Below are 19,918 nucleotides of genomic sequence, written 5' to 3' on the forward strand. Positions count from 1 at the left end.
AACAAAAATAAACCCCAGACAGGAAGGAAAATCCTATAGGTCTGACTCAGGGCTGCAGTCCCGACGCTGTGGCTTCAAGGACCGATTCGACACCAGAGCTGCACAGGGAGAACCCCCTGGCTTGGCAGCGGCCCATGCTGGAGCTGAGTGCTGTGAGTGAACCCAGAACCTGTGGCCAGCAGTGTGGGACAAATGTCCCTGTTGCAGAGATGTCCCTATTGCAGGGATGTCCACCTCTCTGGCCAGCTGAAGTTTGTCAGCGGACTTGTCCGCCCACACTGTGCTCGCCAGCAGGCAGTAAGGTATCGGGCATGTGCTCCTCCTTCACTGCCACGCTGGTGAGGGGAGATGGGGATGCACTTTGCTGGTAACTGGTTCCTCTTCTCTCTACTTAAATGTGCTTGCCATTTTAAATGTGCTTTGTTCTAATATGGAATTTAATGCACAGGAGGGAATGTGCTATAGGTTCGGTGCTTTTTGTGAGGTGCATGAGGAAAAGGTCCTGATGGAGTGATTCAAAACAGAGTGTTCCCAAGCATTGCACTGACCTGCTTTTTTCTTTTGTCTCTCCCATTTCAGGGAAGATCCTTTTCCGCCGGAGCCACATCCGTGATGTTGCAGTCAAGCGCCTGATACCTATTGATGAGTACTGCAAGGTAAGGGAGGATTTCTAGCATCAACCAGAGATGAAGCCACCTTGATCAGGCTCAGTCCTATCCTTCTGATGGTTTATAATAATGTTCCACTACTGGGACAATATGGAGGGTGAGCTCTCTCTCACCATCAAATCTTTTTGGTGATGAAAACCCACCCAATGGTGATGTCATTTTAAAGGCAAGAGACAGCTGACTGTGACCTTTTACCAGTAAGGCTGAGACAATTTCATCCATGTCCAAGACTGTGCTAAGGTGTAAAGCAAATTATGATGTTAGGGTGGGATGGGTTTGGGTGTTTTTTTTTTTTTCTGGGAAAAATAAAATAAAGTCCCCAAAAAATTATTTCACACAAATCATGCCATGTCTCATCATGTCAAAGAAGGGCACTGGAACTTAGAGAAGCCATGAGATGGTCTGGAAGTGGGAGTGGTGCTTCCAAAATCCATTACATACACTGTTGAAAGCATATACAAAGGCTGCAAAGCCTGAGGGAGAAGATGGGGAAACAGTGAAATGCTTGTCGTGTTCCACAGGTGTGGGAGGCGTAGTGGTGAGGAGGAACTGTGGGTCTAGGGACTCAGCCAGACCTAGGAGAAGGTTGTTGTGGCTGCAGGAGCAAGTACAAGGGTAAAGGTGAATTAGTGAAGGGGTCTTGACATCTGTGCCGTGGGGCTGCAGGTGAAAACCATGGACGGCCAGGACAGCAGGTGACAGCAGAGTGATGGGGATAGGGTGCAAGGTGAGCTTGGACCTGTGAGGTCCAAACAGAGTGGCACCAGGAGGCTGATGGCACAAATCACTGCTTGGCTGCAGCCAAGAGTGGCCATCCCCTTGTCGTCTGAGTCACTAAGACATGCCAGCTCCACACAGACACACACAGCCGTAAATTTAATTTTTGAGAAGAGAAGGTCCCTAAGTGAAAAGATGCTGCAGCTGTCTGTTTCAGAATGATGCCATTAATGGTATAAAATATAATGAATCCATTTGACTTAACAACTGGAACATAATGGCTGATGTTATATGACCCACTTAGAGAGCCGCTCTCGCCTTGTGTTAATGCATTGCCAAGTAAAAAAAATGCACACGGAGCCTGGCCTTCCAGTTGCTGCTATTAACCATAAAGCTGCTGCTGAGCTTGAAGGTGGGCGTGGGACTGAAGAGCTGCAGAGCCATAGGGTGAGCAAAGGGCCAGGAGGAGCAGGGACAGCTCCTCCAGGGCACGTTGTGCTGCAGGACTTGGACCTGCAGTCCCAGCATGCTCTCTCTGGTCAGGTTATTGTCACAAGGGGACATTGTGTGTTGGCGAAGGAGCAGAAATGCAGAATCTCCCCTGGCCTGCTGAGCTGAGGGCTAAGTGAATCTGCTGTGAACAGATTCCCACAGAAAACCGCGTAGGAAAGTTTTTGCTTTCTTGCTGTCCCCTGGTAGAGAAAAGGGGTATGTATCTTCATTCTCTGGGAGAGCCCTGGAAAATGGATTCTGATGCAGTGAGGTGTGTTTGTCTTCAATAAATGATGAAATTGACTTACTGTGATTCCAACGCAAAGCCATGTGCTGATGGCCCTTGTCAGTTCTGTCTTTTTGGTGGCAGAGCCAGAAGTGGGACAGGTATTACACCAGTCATGACCTTTCTTTGTTCGTGGCTATGGCTGCAGTAGTCCATTGGCCAATTGCATCCTGACATCTTGACAAATGAGCTGTGGGTCTTGCCTTCTGTCCTGCCATCATAAGATGTTTTCTGTGATCATCCCCTGCTATCAGAGGGTGTGGAGCCTTCTCCACACTGCAGAATCAGGGGAATTTTGGCACGGGAAGATGTCTAGATCATGGGATGCTTGGTGGTGGGGAGTGGTACTCCCGTGGGAATGGCATCCATGCAGATCCTGCGCTTTGAATAGCCATTCCCTGCACACAAAAGCCATGGAGTGAGTGGTTTTCTCTCTCCTGTCTCTCTCACACGATCATGTTTGCAGCAGGGCTGTGATTAGTGGTCTGACCGTCTGCTGTGCTGGCAGTGAGTGACTGTATGCTGAATGGCTGGAAGGGTTTTGGGGGCCAGCAACTAGGTCAGGATGGAGCCACTTCTGATCTGTGTGGTAACCCCAGGGCTTTGCAGATGTGGCTTTGTCTCTGATACAGATTCAGTTTGCCCTCACTCCTTTCGTGAGACTGCTGTGACAGCAAACAGAGGGTCAGACATCTGCTTTGGGATGAGGAGCAGGGCTGCATGATTTCAGATCTCCAGGTGCATGTCTGTTTCATTTTTTGCAGTCACCATTGCTGGTGGCTCTGTTCCTTCCCACAAGCATGGTGCTCCACAGAGCTGTGGCCCACTCCCCTGCACTCTGAGGCTCCTTGCTCAGGTGGCTGTGCTTCACATCACCTGTGTCTCTCTTCCACCCACAGGCTCTGATCCAGCTGCCTCCCTACATCTCCCAGTGTGAGGAGGTTCTGCAGTTCTTTGAGACCCGACCTGACGACTTGACTCCCCCCAAAGAGTAAGTTGGTAGGGTGGCTGCTGCCACTGGGATGGTGATGAAACACAAATTGCCTTCAGCTTGTCAGCATCCAAGAGTCCGACATCCCTTTACAGATCCTCCCAGGAGTCACAGATGTGGGATTTGGATACTTTCTTGGGGGGGGGGAACGGGCTGTGCAGCTCAGGTGGACACCCCCACCCGCTCAGCCAACTCCTGGTGTACTGTTCCCAGCAGTGAAGTGAGTGCACCACTCTGGGACCCCATCAAGTGTTGGTGTCTCCCCAAGCCAGCCAGGCACAGTGCTGCTTTCTACTCATAGAGTGCTGGTTTCAGAAACATGGTCAGACTGAAAAGCCTTGTTTCACATGGCAGTGCCCAGGCTGGGACTACTAACATCCTCTGCCTCATTCAAGGGCTCTTTCCCTCAGCCGTGTCTGTGAGCTGCTGACTTTTTTCATGCAAAACAGAGAATGTTTGCAAGGAATCTCGCGTGCCTTACGCAACTCTGTGTGGTTATAAGTCTTGTGACTATGAGCTGCTTTGGCCAGGAGCCACTCATCTCTTACTAATCACAAGCAGCATAAATCTGAGCAGCTGCCTCCATCTCCTGCTATGCTACTCTCTCTTTATGCTGCTTGTGACACTATGCACAGCTCTACTGAAGGTTGAGCAATGGAGGAGGCTTGATTAATTGTGCAAGGATAAGGCAGTAAATTGATTTGACATCATTCTGTACTGGAAGGGTGTGGAGATAGATACAGGGATTTTGTTTTTCTCCTCTGAGCAGGAACACTGAGTCTTTCAGGTCTTTAGTGAAGTGTTATGCATGCTGGATTATATCTTCTCTCTGGGTTTTAGATTTTTTTCATGTGTTTGCTTTAATTCCCCCCTTCCTTCATCCTTGTTTTCCTCCTTTGATTCCCCTTTCATGGCTTGTTGTCATTCTCTCTGCAGCTCACAGTCACTTGATGAGATTGGTCTGAGGGCCCTGCAGCCCATTAACTAATTGCATGCTGTCAGCTGGTCCTCTCATCCATCCTGCCCTGCTATTGCTCAGCACTTAACCTGCCTTCATAGATGTCCCTCAACAAAGACAGCAGATCAGGGGCAAGCAGGAGACTCAAGAACAACATGAGCTTGTGGGGGTGCTGGGTGGGGATTTTCATGGGAATTAACAGCAGCTGGAGCTGTTTCAGAGCATGGGGAGCTGTTTCAGGGCATGGGGAGCATAAGCCTGAGCCCCATGCAAGAAGTTGATGAGCTGCTTTGCAAAGGGAGTTACCTGCTGAAGGTGGCTGTGGTTGGGATACCAGCACACACAGGAGGTTGAAGGGTGCCTGTGCAGCAGAATTGCCGTGTGTTTGGCTACTGGAGTGCTGGGTGGATGAGCAGGTGAGGCACTGCTGAATGCAGCGATGGGATGTGCTGCCTTCCACTGCTCTCCTGGGAGCAGAGGTGAGTTTGCAGCATGCAGAAAGACTTAGCAGGTAACTCTCATTCATTTGCCTCCAGCAGCAAAATGTTGCAGCATCTCAAGGACGTCTCTGTTGTGTTTCATATCCCAGCCTGAATGCCAGAGGGGTATTTATTAGCTACAATTCAAAATGCTAATTAATAAAAGTCCTTGGCTCTCTCCTCTGGAGAGATTGGTGGGAGCCCTTTCCTGAGCCCTGCGCGCTGGCGTGCGGCCAGCGAACCAATAACGATATGGGAACGGTGATGGACGGCTGGGCTGGATCAGACGTGATGGCGTGTCTGGGGTTTGGCCGGATGTCATCGTTCATAAAGCGGATAAATACTTTTCTCCGGGAATTTGAAAGGGAGCCAGGCCATGAGTGGAGAAGAAAAAAATGAGGAAAAAAGGGAAAAAAAAAAAGCAGCTTTTATGCTGGGTGGCTGGAAGGTGGGAATGAGGGAGGAAAAAAAAAGACTGGTCAGCATGCTCTGTGCCAAGCCAAGCCGCCGCTGATGTGGCACTGTGGCTGGGAGTGTTCCTGCTCCCTGTCCCTCCCTGTCCCTCAGTTTCCCTGGCTGATGCCTCGGGGCTGCCCCAGGTTGCAGCACGGAGCAGTAGGTGGTGTTGGTCATGGGGATGTGCCCTTGGGTGCCGCTGGATGTGTCCTCTGCTTTCTTCTTCCTGGGGTATGCAGAGAAGGATCCCCCTCACTCACATCATGCCGAGATGTGAAGCCGCTTTTAGAAGCTACAGCAGACTGCGGTCCATGGAGCTCTGTTTAACTGCAGAGGGTGAATTAGTCCTTGGATCTGGCAGCCTTTGCAATGGAAAGAAGAGGCTGGACAGCCCATGTATCTGTTTCTGGGTTCCTCTACCGCCTGTTTCCCCGGCACTGGAGCTCTTCCTGGGCAGATCCAAGGCTTTCCTTGTGCTCTCCTGCAGTGCAGCTTCCATACAGTGTCTGTTAGTGTTGAGAACACCAACAAAAAACAGTCACTGGTTACCGCCCTGAAAGCTGTGGCTTTTCTCAATCTCTCACTCATTTTTACAACTTGTAGCACTGCTGTTGGCATGCACAAAGGGTGATAGAGGAGAAGGAGGCTGAAAGGAGAGGGAAAGAGTCAAACGCATCCTTTTTTCCCCACTGCTTCCAATTGGGCAGTAGATCACAGCCAAAAGCTGAGCTGAGACAGGAGTCTGCAGCACTTGGGGGGTGGAAGAGGGAGGTGAAACCCTTGCTCCATCCCCTCTGCACACACTTGCCAACTTTCCAGCATCCTCCTGCCTAGAGGGACCACTTCAAACAGGAGTGGGCTGAGGCTGTGGTGTTTCCACTGGCAGAGATGCTCGGTGGCTTTCGTGACGTGGAGCTCTGTCCAGCAAACTCTGGACTAAGATAACTCAGTGAGCCCACAGAGGACTGCCCAGCAGTGGGTAGAGCAGGGCTGTAATCTGGAGGGACTGGCTGAATTTGGGAAGAGGTGGGTCCGCAGAGCTGGAGTGGGGGAAAGAAGAGAAATGCTTGTGGTAAGAGTAACATAGCAATCAGTGGGGCTGTGGGGTTTTTCTCCACGGTGTTGTATGGAAGCCCTATGAAAGCCATAGTTTCAAAGGAGAAAACTCATCAAATTCCTGCTCGCTGCAGATCTCAGCAGGTCTGACCAGCAGCAGGATGCTCAACTGTTGAGGTGGGAAGTTGCTGTGTGTGCCTCTCACCCCTCAACCAGCCTTCTTCAATTTCAAGCCATTTTTGACCACAGCAGAGAGCTGCTGGGATAAGGCTGGGGACATCAGAGCTACTGGGCACAGAGCCACTGCTGAGCCAAAGCATTCAGCTGCTTGCTGCTCATCCACAGGAGCCCAGGTTAACTCTGTGGTGCAGCAAGATCCCGAGGGGCTCTTCAGTAATTGTCTGTAACATATGAGTGAGGAGCAGTGGGAATGGAGCTCCTGTGTGCTTCCCAGGGCTGTGGAGATGAGATCTTTGTGAGAGGCATCTTGCAATAAAGGCTGTTTTCTTTCTGGTAGCTGGGTATCCTGTCTTGTGTAAGACACTAAAGGTTTTTGTTCTGAAGCTTTCAGTATGTGAACCCCTAACTCTTGTTGGTTTTTTCCAGCATAGGCACCTGCAGAGCAAATTTATTATCTGTTGCCATGCTTAAAAGCTGTCCTCAGGCACCTCTCTGCACACACTGTGGATTCATGGTTTGAGATACCAATGTCTTCAAAATATGTCAGTTCCTCTTGTCCTTCTCTAAAGCAGCTTTTCCCTTACATGCTAGGTGTGTCCTAGTCTGGTGTGTCCTCTAGAAAGGTTGGGCAGGGCTGAAAGTCTGCTGTGTGTGCTCCTTGGCCACTGTGCTACAGCTTAGCTGAGGGCTGGCGTGGGAGCAGTCCCAGCACCAGCTCTCTGAGTGTCTTTTAAGGGATGGTGACCTTAGAGCAGATGGCAGTGGAGGTGGGAACTCCCCCATTGGTCTGGCTGCCTTGTGTGCCTGAAGCTCTGGGCAAACACAGTCAGGATAAATTCCTCTTGCAGCCGGGATGCCGACAGCAAACGAAGCCCAGGATGACTTCAGAAAAATTTCTTCTTTTTCCTCACTTATGTGCAGGCACATTCTGAGCTCACACCCCCAGCTTGCGTTCCTGCAGTTCTCCCAAACAGCCCTGGGTGCAGAGGGGGATCTGGGAGTGTTCCAAGGGAGTGCAGCTCTGCTGCTGGGGCAGAGGAGTGCGGGAGGTGCATGGCAAGGAGCTTGGGCACAACCAGATGAGAGTGTGTGCTGCTAATGAGGTTATGCCTGCAGTAAAAGCTCGGCAGCCCTTTGTGATTCTATTAACACTAAGGTTCTGGTGCTGGGTGCTGAGGTGGGGGTGGCAATGGCGTAGTAACGGATCGCTTCTCGTACGCAGACTGATGAGGACTCCAGGCAGTCACTAGCCCCAGTAAATCAGAGAAGGGATTGCTGAGCAAAAATGAGAGTCAGGGCTGGTGAGATTTAATTGTGCCAGCTTGTCTTCATGTGAGTGATTGAAAGGTCCTGCTTAGGCCACTGTGCCAGCAACCATTGGCAGGTGAAAGATTTGTGTTAGGTCCAAAGCACCAGAAGACAGCGCTAGACAAGCATATTTTCAGCACTGCAATAGAGAGCAAATCTGTTCCTTTGCCTTATTTCCATAAATGTGAAGAGCAGACTCATAACCATTGTCTCCCCAACAGAAATCTCTTTCTTTCCTGCTTCCCTGGAGCTTTTCACCGGCTTACCTTTCCTTGTAATGGAGTTATCCCAGGAGCAAAAGTTTTCCTCATCATGCTCGCATGGTGTATGAGGGGATAAGGGCTTGAACTCCTGGGCCAGGTGAGCAGGGATTTAACAGAAAAAGGAGAGCTCAGTTCCCTGCTGTAGGATGCAGTGGTTGTCCCATGTAGGGAGCCATTCCCTTTGCCCGTAAACTCGAGCTCCCTGAGTTGACGGATGTTGGTTTGGATAAGGATGCTTGTTGGCTTGTGGCTTTTGAGCCGTGTCCTGCTCTCGAGACAAATTACAGCTTGTATAAGGAATTGTTTGTTTTGCGGTGCTGCTGGTGCCTACGTGCAGATTCACCAGGAGCTCTGGCTAGATTTCAGCTCCAAAATAGTGGTCTCTGTCATTCTCGGCTGAGAACTGTCCTTCAGAGGTGACAGCAGAAAGAAATAGTAACAAGGTTGAAGCCACTATGCGTAAACATGGCTTGCTCCATCACAAGCTCCTTGCATGAACAGAGCAGTTGATTTTCTGTGCTTACAGGGCACAGGGCGGCCTTCTGAGCTCACAGGTTTGGCTTCGCCAGCTCTCCAGCAGTTAAACACAGGAGTGGTACAGGCACTGCAGCCTGGGGGACAGGGGCCCCATTCAGTCTTTTGTGGAACATTTGCTGAACATCAGCTCTCTTAAACAAAGCCCCGTTGTAGCCCCATTCTCAGCCTGTCTTGCTTGCATATGCCTTGCTAAGACTTCTAACATCTCTACGCTTGCTGAATGCTTAGAAGCTGAGCTGCCTCCTGAGAGTTATTTTGATGGCAGTGCTCTATTACAGAAGGACTTACTATTATTTACAAGAAATAGACTTTTCTGCAGGAAATGTTTTCTTGGAATGATGACTTCAGACCTATCTCATCTTGCTCGTTGACTGTGGGCTGTGTGGTTGGCATTGCAGCAGCTGGAGTTGTCACCCTCGTGTTTGTGTTCCGCTGTCCTGCTCCCACTCTGCTGCTTGGCTGTGGGGCAGCATGGGTGGTGCTGTGGTCTGCAAGTGCCATGCTGTGCCAGGGCATTCATCCCAGGACCCTTCCATGGGAACTTCCTCCTGTGAGTCCCACCTCAAGGTGGGCTCTGCTGCGTGCCCACCGCAGAAGCACCTCCGCACAGTACAGCCCCCTGCCTAATCCAGCAGCCACCAGACCCCAGCAGTTGCTTGAAGTCAGGCAAGCTTGTAGCAGCTCTTCTCTAGGCACTGTCGTAGCTTCCCTGGTTTTGTAATTAACATTTTGTGCCTGAGTTACAGCCTTGGAGGCCTGTAAAAACCTTCAGCATCCACAACATCCTGAAGCAGGAGATGAACGGCTTTCACCTACATATTGGTGAAGAACAGCCTGATTTTTTTGGTTTCAAACCTGCCTGCCTGCAACCTTGTGCTCCTCATCTCCTTCCTGTCAGTGGTTCCAGGGAGATGCTGTCTGACACACTGTGGAAGATGGTGATGAGAAATCTGACTTTTATTTTTTTTTTAATTTTTATTTTTAGTTTTTTTCTTTTAGGAAAATAAAGACATTGAAAGTATTAACTGATCCTAAGTGTTCTCTGCTAGTAAAAGTTTCCTTCAAGGATTTCTCTTGGGGATTATTATGTTCCTGAAGGATCCTACTGCACCCTAATGCTGTTTGCCTTGGTGTTTTGAGTGAGATTCCCATTACACAATAACCCAAGCCTTCAGTTCCTGACAGGGAGCTGGGAAAGTCCTGGGAAGCAGCTGGAGAGCTCTCCTGGGTGTTACCTCTTGGAGAACTCTGTGTGGCTGCTTGCTGGCATGTTGTCATCACTGTGTGCCAGTACCTTGTGCTGTGGCTGCCTGGTTCATCCACACACTGGTGCTGTGAGAGCTAGATGAGTTTCCCAGCAGCAGGCAGCGTGGCCTTTCCCTCTCTGCTTGGAGGCACCCGTTTCCAAGAGGCTGTATGTGCACACTGCTGCGTGCCTTTCTCCCGTCCATGGGGAGCGGAGCAGGAGGAGATGCTGCTGGCAGTCTGTCACAGTTTCCTGTTCTGTCTGAGCTCTTGTGCCCTCCGAGGTGGTGGGCTGGTGTTCAGAGCTGCATCTCTTTGTATCTGTGCCAGGAACAACCCGGCAGCAAAGTGAAATTGCAGCTCCTTCCTTGCCCCCTCACCCAGACAGCGAAAGGAAACAGGGGGATGAGTTACAGCAATAAGTTTAGCAGATGTCAGGGAAAAGCAGCAGCTCTTCCCATCAGCACAAGGTTGTGGTGCCCACCTGCCACCTCCGGCATGCCCGCCTGCTCTCATCACCCCATACTAGTGCAGCATTTCAAGGCCATAGTGGCAAATTATGTGAAAGTGTTGAGAGCTCTTTTGTGGCAACATGGAGTTGTGGACAGGGCTGGTGCTTGTTTGGATTTCAGCCTGGTTTGTTGCCTTGGTTTATCATCTGTGATCATTTGAGGTTTGTCTCAGTGCCTATTTTCTTGAGTTTGTTTGCTTTTTAATCATGAAATGCCCCAGATTTTATTGTGCCTGAAGAGGGCTGTGCCCAGGGTGTGAAGCTGTCCAGTAACCATGTTTTTTACCAGCATTCTGGTGAGAGAAGGGACACAAGACCTGGTTTCCAACCCATCTCATCATCAGTGTGGCCAGTGCTGTCCATTGTGCCTCCTTGTACCAGTGAATAGCTCCTGCTTTGTGTTCATCCTCTCAGCACCACTTTAATGAGTTGTTCTGTTTTGAGGCATAAATGCTTGCCTCTGTCCCAGCCCTGCTCGCCATCCTGGTCCCCAGGAGAGATGCAGGACATGGAACAACTTCAGTATTTCCCTCTTGGTATTCAAAATGGTGTCCACTTCTGTGACAACTGTGGGCTGTGCTGAGAGGAGTTTGGGAGTTTGGGTTTCCCTTGCTCCTGACTGCTGCCAGATCTTCCCAGTCTGCATGTCTTTTCTAAGTGACATGGTGGGAGTTGTGGCTTTCAGATCAAGCCGCTGAGAAGCCAAGCCAGTGGCTGAGTTTCACTTTGGGGAAGGCAAAAACATTGAATTACTCAATGAGAGGGAGAGGTGCAAGGCCAGTATTTGGTCCATAGGAATGTTAGCTGGTGTGAGGGAAGTCAGCGGCACTGCTGTGCTTTCCTGCATAGGTTTCCTATAGCCAGCAACCCAGCTTTGCCCATCCCCCTTCTGACGCTCTTCCTTCTCTTTTTCAGGGAGCCCATTGGAAAGAAGAGATCTGGTAAGCACTCTCTCCCCTCTCCGGTTTCACCATCTCCTCCTTTCACCCACAGCCTTGGCCTCCCAGTGCAGGGTGCGGGGGCCTGGCCCCATGGAGGGCACTGCTGCCAACCCCCGTGGGGCTCCCCAACGCACCATGTCCCCTCCATGCCCCATCCCTGCGTCCCTGTGCACTCCCAAAGACGGGACAGCATTGAGGACATGAAGACTGGGGCTCCTCGCTGCCCCTGCAGGCGTCCCATGAAGGGATGGGGTGACAGGTGCCTGCAGCTCTCCCCATCTACTAATTCATCGAGTCGTACCCACCACTGCTGTAACCCTGGCGTTCATGTCCCTCCTCCCCTCACACCTTGTCTCCCCTCGTTTTGTTCCTCCATCAGGGTTTATCCAGAGAACGACCTCTTTCCTGCAGAGAGGTAGTAACGCCGCACGCTCCCTGGGCCTTGCTCTCGCTTTGCCTTTCGCTGCGGGACACCTGCTCTGTCTGGGTGGCCAAGCCCCTTGCATCAGCTGTCACGTCCCCGTAGCTTTCTGTGGTGGCTGGTGGACACGGGGTGGTAGCGGTGAGGAGTTGCAGCAGACACAGGGCCATGTCACAAGCCTCTGGTGATGGATTTGTCTCCAGCCAGGAGTGTGCGGTCACGGTGCACTCAGGCCTGGAGGAGTGTCTGAGCTGCAAGGTGACCGCCACGGGACTGAATGTCTCCTGGTGCAATGACACTTTGTACTTTGGGGTTGCACCAGTTTGGGAGCCTTTGGGTGGATGGATGGATCTGGGATGCTCTGCTCCTCAGGAGAGGGGCACATCTCTGCAGGCCCCTTGGTTGGTGGGTGTTAGCGGTTATCTGAGGGCATCTTACAGCTGTCGGAGTTACGGAGCGGCACCAGGACCTTTGGAAAGGGCGGTGTGAGCCTTGGCTGAATGGAGATGCTGCTGAAATAGCTGTGGGAAGATTTTTGGCCTGATAGTTGACGCTGCCTTAAGCTGTATAAGCACATTGTAGATGAGTGGGTTCCTCTCTAAGGCAAGAGAAAAATAACAGGGAAAACTCAGACTGAATTCCACCTTCTTTTCTGTTAGATCTGGAGGACATCCCTCCCTCGAGAACTGCTGCGTCCCAGCCTCTTACTAAGACAAGTGGTAGGATGGGTATGACAAACAGATGTTGTCTGCTCCAGTGGTGGCTCCTGGTTTTGCTGTGTTCTTATGGGCGAGTCATTACCGGGTGATCTCCTGACTGACTAACAGGAGTCTGCCAGTAAACCTTCAGGCAACATATTCTCCAACTCTGACAGCTCTAGGGTATGTCTGGCAGAGCTGGGCCTTGCGAGGGTCGTTTACAGCTCTCACAAGCCTTTTGCAAGCACAGGCTGCAGTTTTTACACCAGCTTTCTCATGCTGTGGTGCTGTGTCTTACATAGCTCTGTCAGAGGAAATGTGCTGAAGGTTTTAACTTCAAGCTGAGTTATTCCTTTCACTGCAAGTGCATGTGGTGGCAGAGAGAAGCATCTGGCTGTGGGTGGGATGAAAACAGGCTGTGCTTTTTTTTCCCATCTCCTCTCTTTTGATAGAGCAGAAGTAAAATAAAGACACAGAATCCCTTGTCTTGGAAATGTCTCTGATATGATGGCTCAGTGGGAACGTCTGCTGTGTAAGGGAGGGGTGTTATATTTCCCTCTGACAACAGTGTGTGTTTAGATCACTTTTATTAAGCAGAAGAAAAGAAGACCTGTCTAGGACTGAGGAGAAGAAAAAATAATAATTTCTGCCCTCAAAGAAGCAGCAATATTTTTGTAAGGACACTGACTGCTGGAGAAGCAGGAGCTTTTCTCCTGTTTGTGTATGGAGCTTTGTTCTGCCATCTCATTTCCAATGGGCCCATTAGCAAAGTGGGCTTATGGGCAGCTCCGCTCTCCCTCTTGCCCTGAAGGCATGGCAGGTTGACAAATGACTCCGTGATGTTGCTGAAGGCGAAAGAGAAAATGCTCTTTGGGATGGTGTTTGCTTAGCACCATTGAGAGGGAGGGAAATGAGAATTTGGGTAGTTCCCAAGCTGGAGTTCTGTTCTGGCAGGACACGGTGCGACGCTCTGCTCTGACCATGGCACTGGCACATGGTTTGGCCGTGGCATATGTGCAGTAGCTGTCAGGGAAAGGTGTTTGTGTGCAGTAACATTCCAACAAGCTGATGCGTTGTCCCAGATGTGTTCAGAGACTCCTCTCACCGTCTTGCATTTTCTGGCAGAAGAAACAGAATTAGATTCTGTAACCATCACCTGGAATCCTCTCCTGCCTTGAGGAAGCCCCTGATGGTTCATCAGTTGCTCAAGCCAGGACTGCTTTGAGATGGCAAATAAGCAGTAAGGCACAAAAAAAAGGCCCTTTTAACATAATCTCCTTGTGGAGGGGGCAGCTGATAGCTGCTAACAAACAATAATAGCTGGAATTGCTTATTTCTGCAGCACTGCCGAAGGGGGGTTCAGCTGTACTTCTGGGAAGAACAGTGCTTTCGAGCACCTGGCAAGTTTCATGTGGGCTGTAGCCAAGCACTGGGTTGCACAGTGGGTTGAAGTGCTGCCCGCAGCCTTCCATGGGGACCAGGAGTCTCAAGGGATGTATGTGGTTTTGGGGTTGCCCAGAGACTGGGACTCATGCAGGGTTAGTTGGTGAGTATTATTTCCCATTTATTCCCCACAGTCTGGGGCTCAGAAGACTGACTGGCCACTGATTTAGGAACACCTCATAACATTCATCATAATCGGTCCCCAAGACTCATTCAAACGATGCTGTTCACTCCTCCTTTCTGAATTCTGCAGAAGCACAGATGGAGATGCATAAGTTCATTGTGGCACTAGTACAGCGCATGGAAGCCTGAGACTGTCTCAGCAGTTTTTATTTGGGTGGAGCTGCCCTAGAAGAGCTCCCATATCCCTGTCAGCTTTATTTCACATGCCTTCTTGTGTGGCCGCATCCCTTTTGCTGTGCTGTGCAGTGTTCCCACAATGGCTTTTGGTCTACATTTTGTTTTATTTGGGACGGTAAGCACAGCTCTCGTATCCTACAGCAGCCATAGGAGGACCATTCTAAAACTCCAGTTTCTGGCACTATTTTAGATGATTACGTTTATCCCATTGCTATTTTTAAGAGACCAAGTCTGCCCATAAATAGGATGTTTTATTGTTAACTTGACCGCGTATTTTTGTGGTTGAGGATGATTACGCCAGGTGAAGGTGCTCCTCAAATTAACTCCTACTTCTTCCTCCAAGCTCGGTTTACCAGTTCTGTTGCTGGTTTAATAGGTACATTGGAGGATCCAGAATTGCCTGCTGAAACTACAAATAGCCTCAGAGCATTGTTTGTAATTACAGCTGGGGAGGCAGAAAGGAGACTATTTCTCTCTTCCTGTAGCTGTTATTCTGCTCTCAGGGGCTGAGTAAATCCTCTGATCGCTTTAAGCACAAACCTTTAATTGAGATAGTAAAACAGATAGTCCCCAAATTCCTGGCATCCTCCATTCACTTTAGGGGCCTATTTTTAATTTCGTCTGGTGCCCCACCTCTGGGTTATGGCATGGAGGAAGCTTTCATTAGTGGTAACAGATCCTTTGTACTTGGCCAGCTCACCTGCAGCTCTGCAGAGAGTTGTTTATAGCAGAAGGGCATGGACGATTTGCCTCTTCTTCCTTTAAATAAGACTGTCCTGAAAAAAGACATTGTTTATTTAAATCTTGGTTGTGGTCGTTCTTACTCAGAACCAGCTTGAGAAGTGGTGACCTGAGGGAGCAGAGCGTTCCAGATCTGCTGTTAGATCCCGTCCATCTCTACTCGTCCCTCTTGCTCTGCTCATTGTGGGATCGTGCCCTGCAATAGGTTTTATCATAGGAAAGATCTCTGACCTCTTATGCGATGGGGAAGCCATTGGGTCCTCTTGTAATGTAGCAACACTTGCTTATGGAAATACCTTCCTGATATGTAGCATCGATTTGTTTTGCCTTTATATTCCAAGGGACCACCACTCTTTGTATCGTTTCTTTCTCACACCCTCCTGAGCTTGGGAAGTCACTGCCATGCCCTAGCAGCCAGAGAGCAGCAGTGATTTCTGCCTCTGATCCACAACTGTAGGCTCCCCACGGCCCCAGTAAGCGTGACTTAACAGCTACGCTCAGTTGTGTGAGCCTTCCGTATCATTTGTGCTGTAATAATTAATACTGCTCTATTTCCAAAGCACTTTGCAAATATTAATTAATTCTTACTGCACCTGGGAGAATTGGGTAATATAACAGTATCCTCAACTGGCAGGTTGTGAAGCTGCACGGAAAAGTGCTTTGCTGGAGGCTTGGAACAGAGGGGAGAAGAGTCCAGGCACTTCTGACACCTTTTTGCTCCTCAGAGACTTTTGCAGGCAGATGGGCAAGTGCTGCCCATGCTGTGAGTGACAAAGTGTCTCAGTGCAAGGCTGAGCCCAAGGGAATGCCCTCTGTGGTGGGGTTGAGTAGTCCGAGTTCAGCACTGAGCATCCCAGATCTGCAAAGCCCTGGGTTGCTTCCTGATCTCCCTGCACATGGTGTGACAGCAAACGTCTGTGCACTTGTGGGAGTGGGGGAGTTTTGCTGTATGCGGAGAGACGAACTGAAGGGCACGTTTCTAAAGCAGAGATAGATTTGACTTGAAGGCTCTGTTCTAGTGCTTCCCCGGTAAGTGATGCCAAGCAAAGGGGATGTGTCCATATCCACAGTACTCTCCTAAATGAAAACGTGCTCAGAAAATATAAATGAGCATCGTCTTGCTGTGCCCAGCAGGTGCCCGCTGGTCCCCTGGTGCAGTGCTGGCTGTCCCCTCGCCTTAGCCTGCAGTGCCACCTTCAGCCTGGCCAGCTCGGCGCAGCCAGACAGGGCTCCCCAGCTGCTTCCATCCCTGTCAGGTGTCAGGCCCCTTGCTGGCTCGGGGCACGCTTTGCCTTCTGTGCATCCCATCCGTCTGCCCCTCCTGGGGTGTTTCTTCTCAGTGGACGTGGAATTGGGATCTTCTGCAGGAGCTGAGTAGTGTCAGTGGAACAAAGAGCCAAGACAGCAAAGTCCTGGTGAGCCGTGAGGAGGGCAGTGATGGGGCTGCTGCTCCGCCCTGCAGATGGCCCTTCGCCCGGGTGTGCGGGCATTCAGCCAGGAGCAGCAGAACTCCGTGCGGGCTGTGTGTGCTGGGCTGGGTCCGAGCAGGTCCGTGTGCTGGTCTCGTGGTGGTGGGCTCGCTTGGACGGCTCTATGTGTGTGAGCAGGAGGTGGGAGCAAGTGCAGGGCCTCACCTGGCTGTACCCGTCTCACCTGGCTGCTGGTTCGGTCCCTCTCCTCCTCACTCTGCCCAAGCCTCTGGCTCACGTCTCTCACGCTGGGGTGCCCGGGTTGTCCCGGAGCTGCTCGCAGGCTGCTTGGGAGCGGTGCTCTCAGGAGCTGCTGCTGACCTCGGCACACGGCCGGGTTCTTGTCCCCCTGTGCAGGAGCTGACTCTGCCTCGGTCGACCCCTTGGTGCTGGAGCAGTATGTCGTGGTGGCCAACTACCAGAAGCAGGAGAGCTCCGAGATCAGCTTGTGCGTGGGCCAGTTGGTGGATATCATTGAGAAGAACGAATCAGGTACAGAGAGCCTGGCTTGGCAGAGGGCTGCAGGTCTGCTCTGCACCTCAGAGCAGGGACAGGAATAGCAATCCTGTACTGTCGGTGTCGTCTTAATAGGAAGGGAAGTGAAACAGCCTCAGGGCACCTCACAGGGATGTCCTTGGATGGTCAGCTTAAGTGGAATGTGGAGGAAGCAGCTTCAGTCTCCAGGATTTCTACAAGAAAGTGGTCAGGACTTAGGGATTCTGTCTAAAGGAAGGGTCTGATTACCCACTGTGCTGAGCGCTAGGTGCCGTCCATCTTTTACACTCGCACTTTATGCTTCTTTGTGCTGAGAAATGTGTCCGATGGGTCCTGCAGACAAAAGTCAGTCCCAGGGCTGGCAGGCTGGCTTTGCAGATGAGGGGACGCTGGCCTTGGAAGCCCCGTTGTGCACCTGCAATTCCTGTGCCCCCTCCAAAACAGGATGCTGTGCAGCACTCAGCCCTGGCACAGGGGCACCCAGCGCAGCCCCGTGCTTGCTACAGCTTCAGCGAGCTCTTACCCTCTGCAAAGGGAAGGTGTTATGTCGTGGGTCCACCTTCTGGACTTCATTGAAAAGGGGAATTTATTCCCTGAAGTTAATACAAATTGCTGAGGGAGTTTAGAGGTAAATTATGAAAATAGATTTTAAGATTCCTGAAACCCAATCCCAAGAGGATTAATTGAACCAGCAGCTTTTTGAGAATGAGAAAAATAAAAGCAACCCTTAAGCAAGTGAAACCTATTAGCACAGCCAACTGAACAGGTATGGCAAATCATTTATTTATGAAACGTCAGCTCTGATTTTCCCTTCCATGCAGGTAGCTGCTGCTTCCCTCCCTGACAGTCTAGTTGTCTTTCTAAATGGCTCGCTGGTGGGGTTCTGAGAATAATGCTTGGTTGTTATTTTTTCCCTCTAAAGACACAAACAGCTTGTGCTTTTCATAACTGAGGAGCATGCATTTATTTTGATTGGACACGCAGGGTGGCCCAGGATTGCTATGGCCTCTGTGGAGCTGGCCAGGTTTCCACTGGGAGAGCTCGTGTTTTAATCCTGCATTTACTCTTAGCTTTTAAAATTTGCTGTTTCCACAAATGTAAAGAAGGCGAGAGCACAGCAGGAGTCAGTTATCGATTTGCAGACAGTGTATTCATCTCTGCTAATTAGACTGGGCTTGCTGACCCATGCTGAGGGAAAATGAACCATGAAGGGAAAAAAAAGGAAAGCAAATGAGGTGGCTGGACTCATTCAGTTCTCAGAGTCTGTCCTGGTTTTTGTGGCTGTGGGGAGAGAACCGTACATGTAGATATCATTAAACTGCAATTCTCCCTTGCTGCTGTCTGCGCTCCCTTTCAGATAGCACTTGGCTCTGTTGCTTTGGAGTGACCTCAGCCTCTCGTGTGGCAGCACAGAGGGGGCAGAGCCCCCCAGATTCATGGTTGGTAGGAAGGGAGGTGGCTTTGGGTTGGTGTCCTTGGCTGAACCACTTGCTCTTTTCTTCCCAGGCTGGTGGTTTGTGAGCACATCGGAGGAGCAAGGCTGGGTGCCAGCGACCTGCCTGGAGGCCCAGGATGGCGTCCAGGATGAGCTCTCAATGCAGCCCGATGAAGGTAAGAGGTGGCTGGAGACAGCTGTCCCAGCTTCTGTCCACTATGCCGAGCGGCTTGCAGGATGCGTAGTTCTTTCTGAGCTAGTGAGGAGAAGAGCCCTGGGAAGAACAAAGCCACAATTGCCACAGCTGCATCTGCCCATAATGGTCCTGCCCATGCAGTGCTGCACCAGGAGTGAGGCAGGTGGATATTGGTGGTGTAACTGCTGCCCTTTCTGTTCCCCCAGAGGGGCTGAAGGTGCCTCCTGCTGGGAGGACCCAGTCCTGCCATCACGTCTCCTGTACTCCCAGGGGGTGCTGGAGGAGCAGCAAAGGTCCTAGGACAATTCCTGTGTCTTCTAATCTCATGCAGAAACCAAGAGCATGCATGAGCTCATGTTGTGAGAATAGCAAAGTTGCGGCTTTTCCGCACAGTAAAACTACATACAGTAAATCCAAAACACCCCTGGAGAACACATCCTTCCCTTTGATCACTGTGTGCTCAGAGCAGTGCTGTAGTTTGCTCAGCCCCTTGCCTGGGGAGCTGGAGGTGGGAGGGGGGCTCAAGCTGGGGGGTGGCCCAGCCGGGTCCTCACAGAGGCAGTGAGTACAGCCTCTGTGCCTCTCTCTGGTGTCAGCCCTGTCTCCTCTTAAACCTGAAGTGCTTCCTCCTTATGTCCTGTCTTATCCTCCTGCTTCCCCAACATGCTCTCCCCAGTCCCATGGAGATACTGGTCTCTGCCCAGGCATGTTGGCCGCCGTCGGACTCTTGGGGACTTGTACACGAGTGGATGGGGTCAAGGTGGACTTTGTAGAGATGTGTTTGGCTGCCATTGTTTTGTGCATGGAGCCTTGTTGTGTGCATGATCGATTGCTTTGCATGTGATGAACTTTGCTTGTGTCAGTGCTCGGTACGCGCTGTACATGGTTCACAACCTTCTCTCAGGCCCATTCATGTCTACTTCTCTTTCCTCTGCCAGCTATTCCTTCTAACATTTTTGGACTTGCTTTGGGTACACAGGCCAGAGTTTCTGCTTTCTCCCAACACATTTATGCAGATTTTTTGAAACTGCTGCCCTGTATGAGCAGTCCCTGCTGTGAGCCATAGCTCTGGTGTCAGTGGGTCAGCCGGCACCGAGAGCAGAGCCTGCCTGGTTGTGCTGAATGGGACAGGACATTTTCTGCTTTAATTCATTGGCACAAAGGGGGTGGGGAATGAGATCAGCTGTGCTCTTCTGAGAAGGCAAAGACATGAAAGCTGTGCAGTGGGGATATAAGAATGTCCAGAGGTGTGGGTTTTGGAGATAGTGTAAAGGGCATTTTGTGAAAAGTCCATTGTACCACTGCTTAAGCACAGAATTCCAAGCTTTCTTGAATTTCACCCAGAAATTATAGGACAAAGTGAGGGCGAAGTGTAGATGGATAAACCATTTTGTTTGACAAGCTGCCCACATGGCCCTTAGGATGTTCACCCTTCCCCTTGAAGGGCAGAGCGTCAGTGTCCCTGCTTACTGTTGTTTCATCCAGCAGACACTCCAGGCCTGCTTCGTGGTTTTGGGCAATCTCTTGGGGAATACAACTGTTGACTGAGGAAATTCATGTAGACTTGCTGTC

The 19,918-nt window shown here is 50.7% G+C and overlaps 1 protein-coding gene across 3 annotated transcripts in view; it reads left to right on the plus strand.

Annotated features, from left to right (window-relative positions):
* Positions 1-19,918, plus strand: part of SH3PXD2B (SH3 and PX domains 2B) — a 66,685-nt gene that overhangs the window by 39,701 nt on the left and 7,066 nt on the right. Inside the window, exons 4-9 of one of the 3 annotated variants that reach the window (XM_021410260.1) lie at positions 580-656; positions 3,063-3,154; positions 11,063-11,088; positions 11,468-11,503; positions 16,578-16,712; positions 18,222-18,326. In XM_021410260.1, coding sequence (XP_021265935.1) covers positions 580-656; positions 3,063-3,154; positions 11,063-11,088; positions 11,468-11,503; positions 16,578-16,712; positions 18,222-18,326 — 471 coding nt within the window. The remainder of the gene's footprint in view (positions 1-579; positions 657-3,062; positions 3,155-11,062; positions 11,089-11,467; positions 11,504-16,577; positions 16,713-18,221; positions 18,327-19,918) is intronic. The other 2 variants (XM_021410261.1, XM_021410262.1) reach the window with 2 other exon arrangements.

Source organism: Numida meleagris, chromosome 12 (genome assembly GCF_002078875.1).
Source record: "Numida meleagris isolate 19003 breed g44 Domestic line chromosome 12, NumMel1.0, whole genome shotgun sequence".
Taxonomy (NCBI): Eukaryota; Metazoa; Chordata; class Aves; order Galliformes; family Numididae; genus Numida; species Numida meleagris.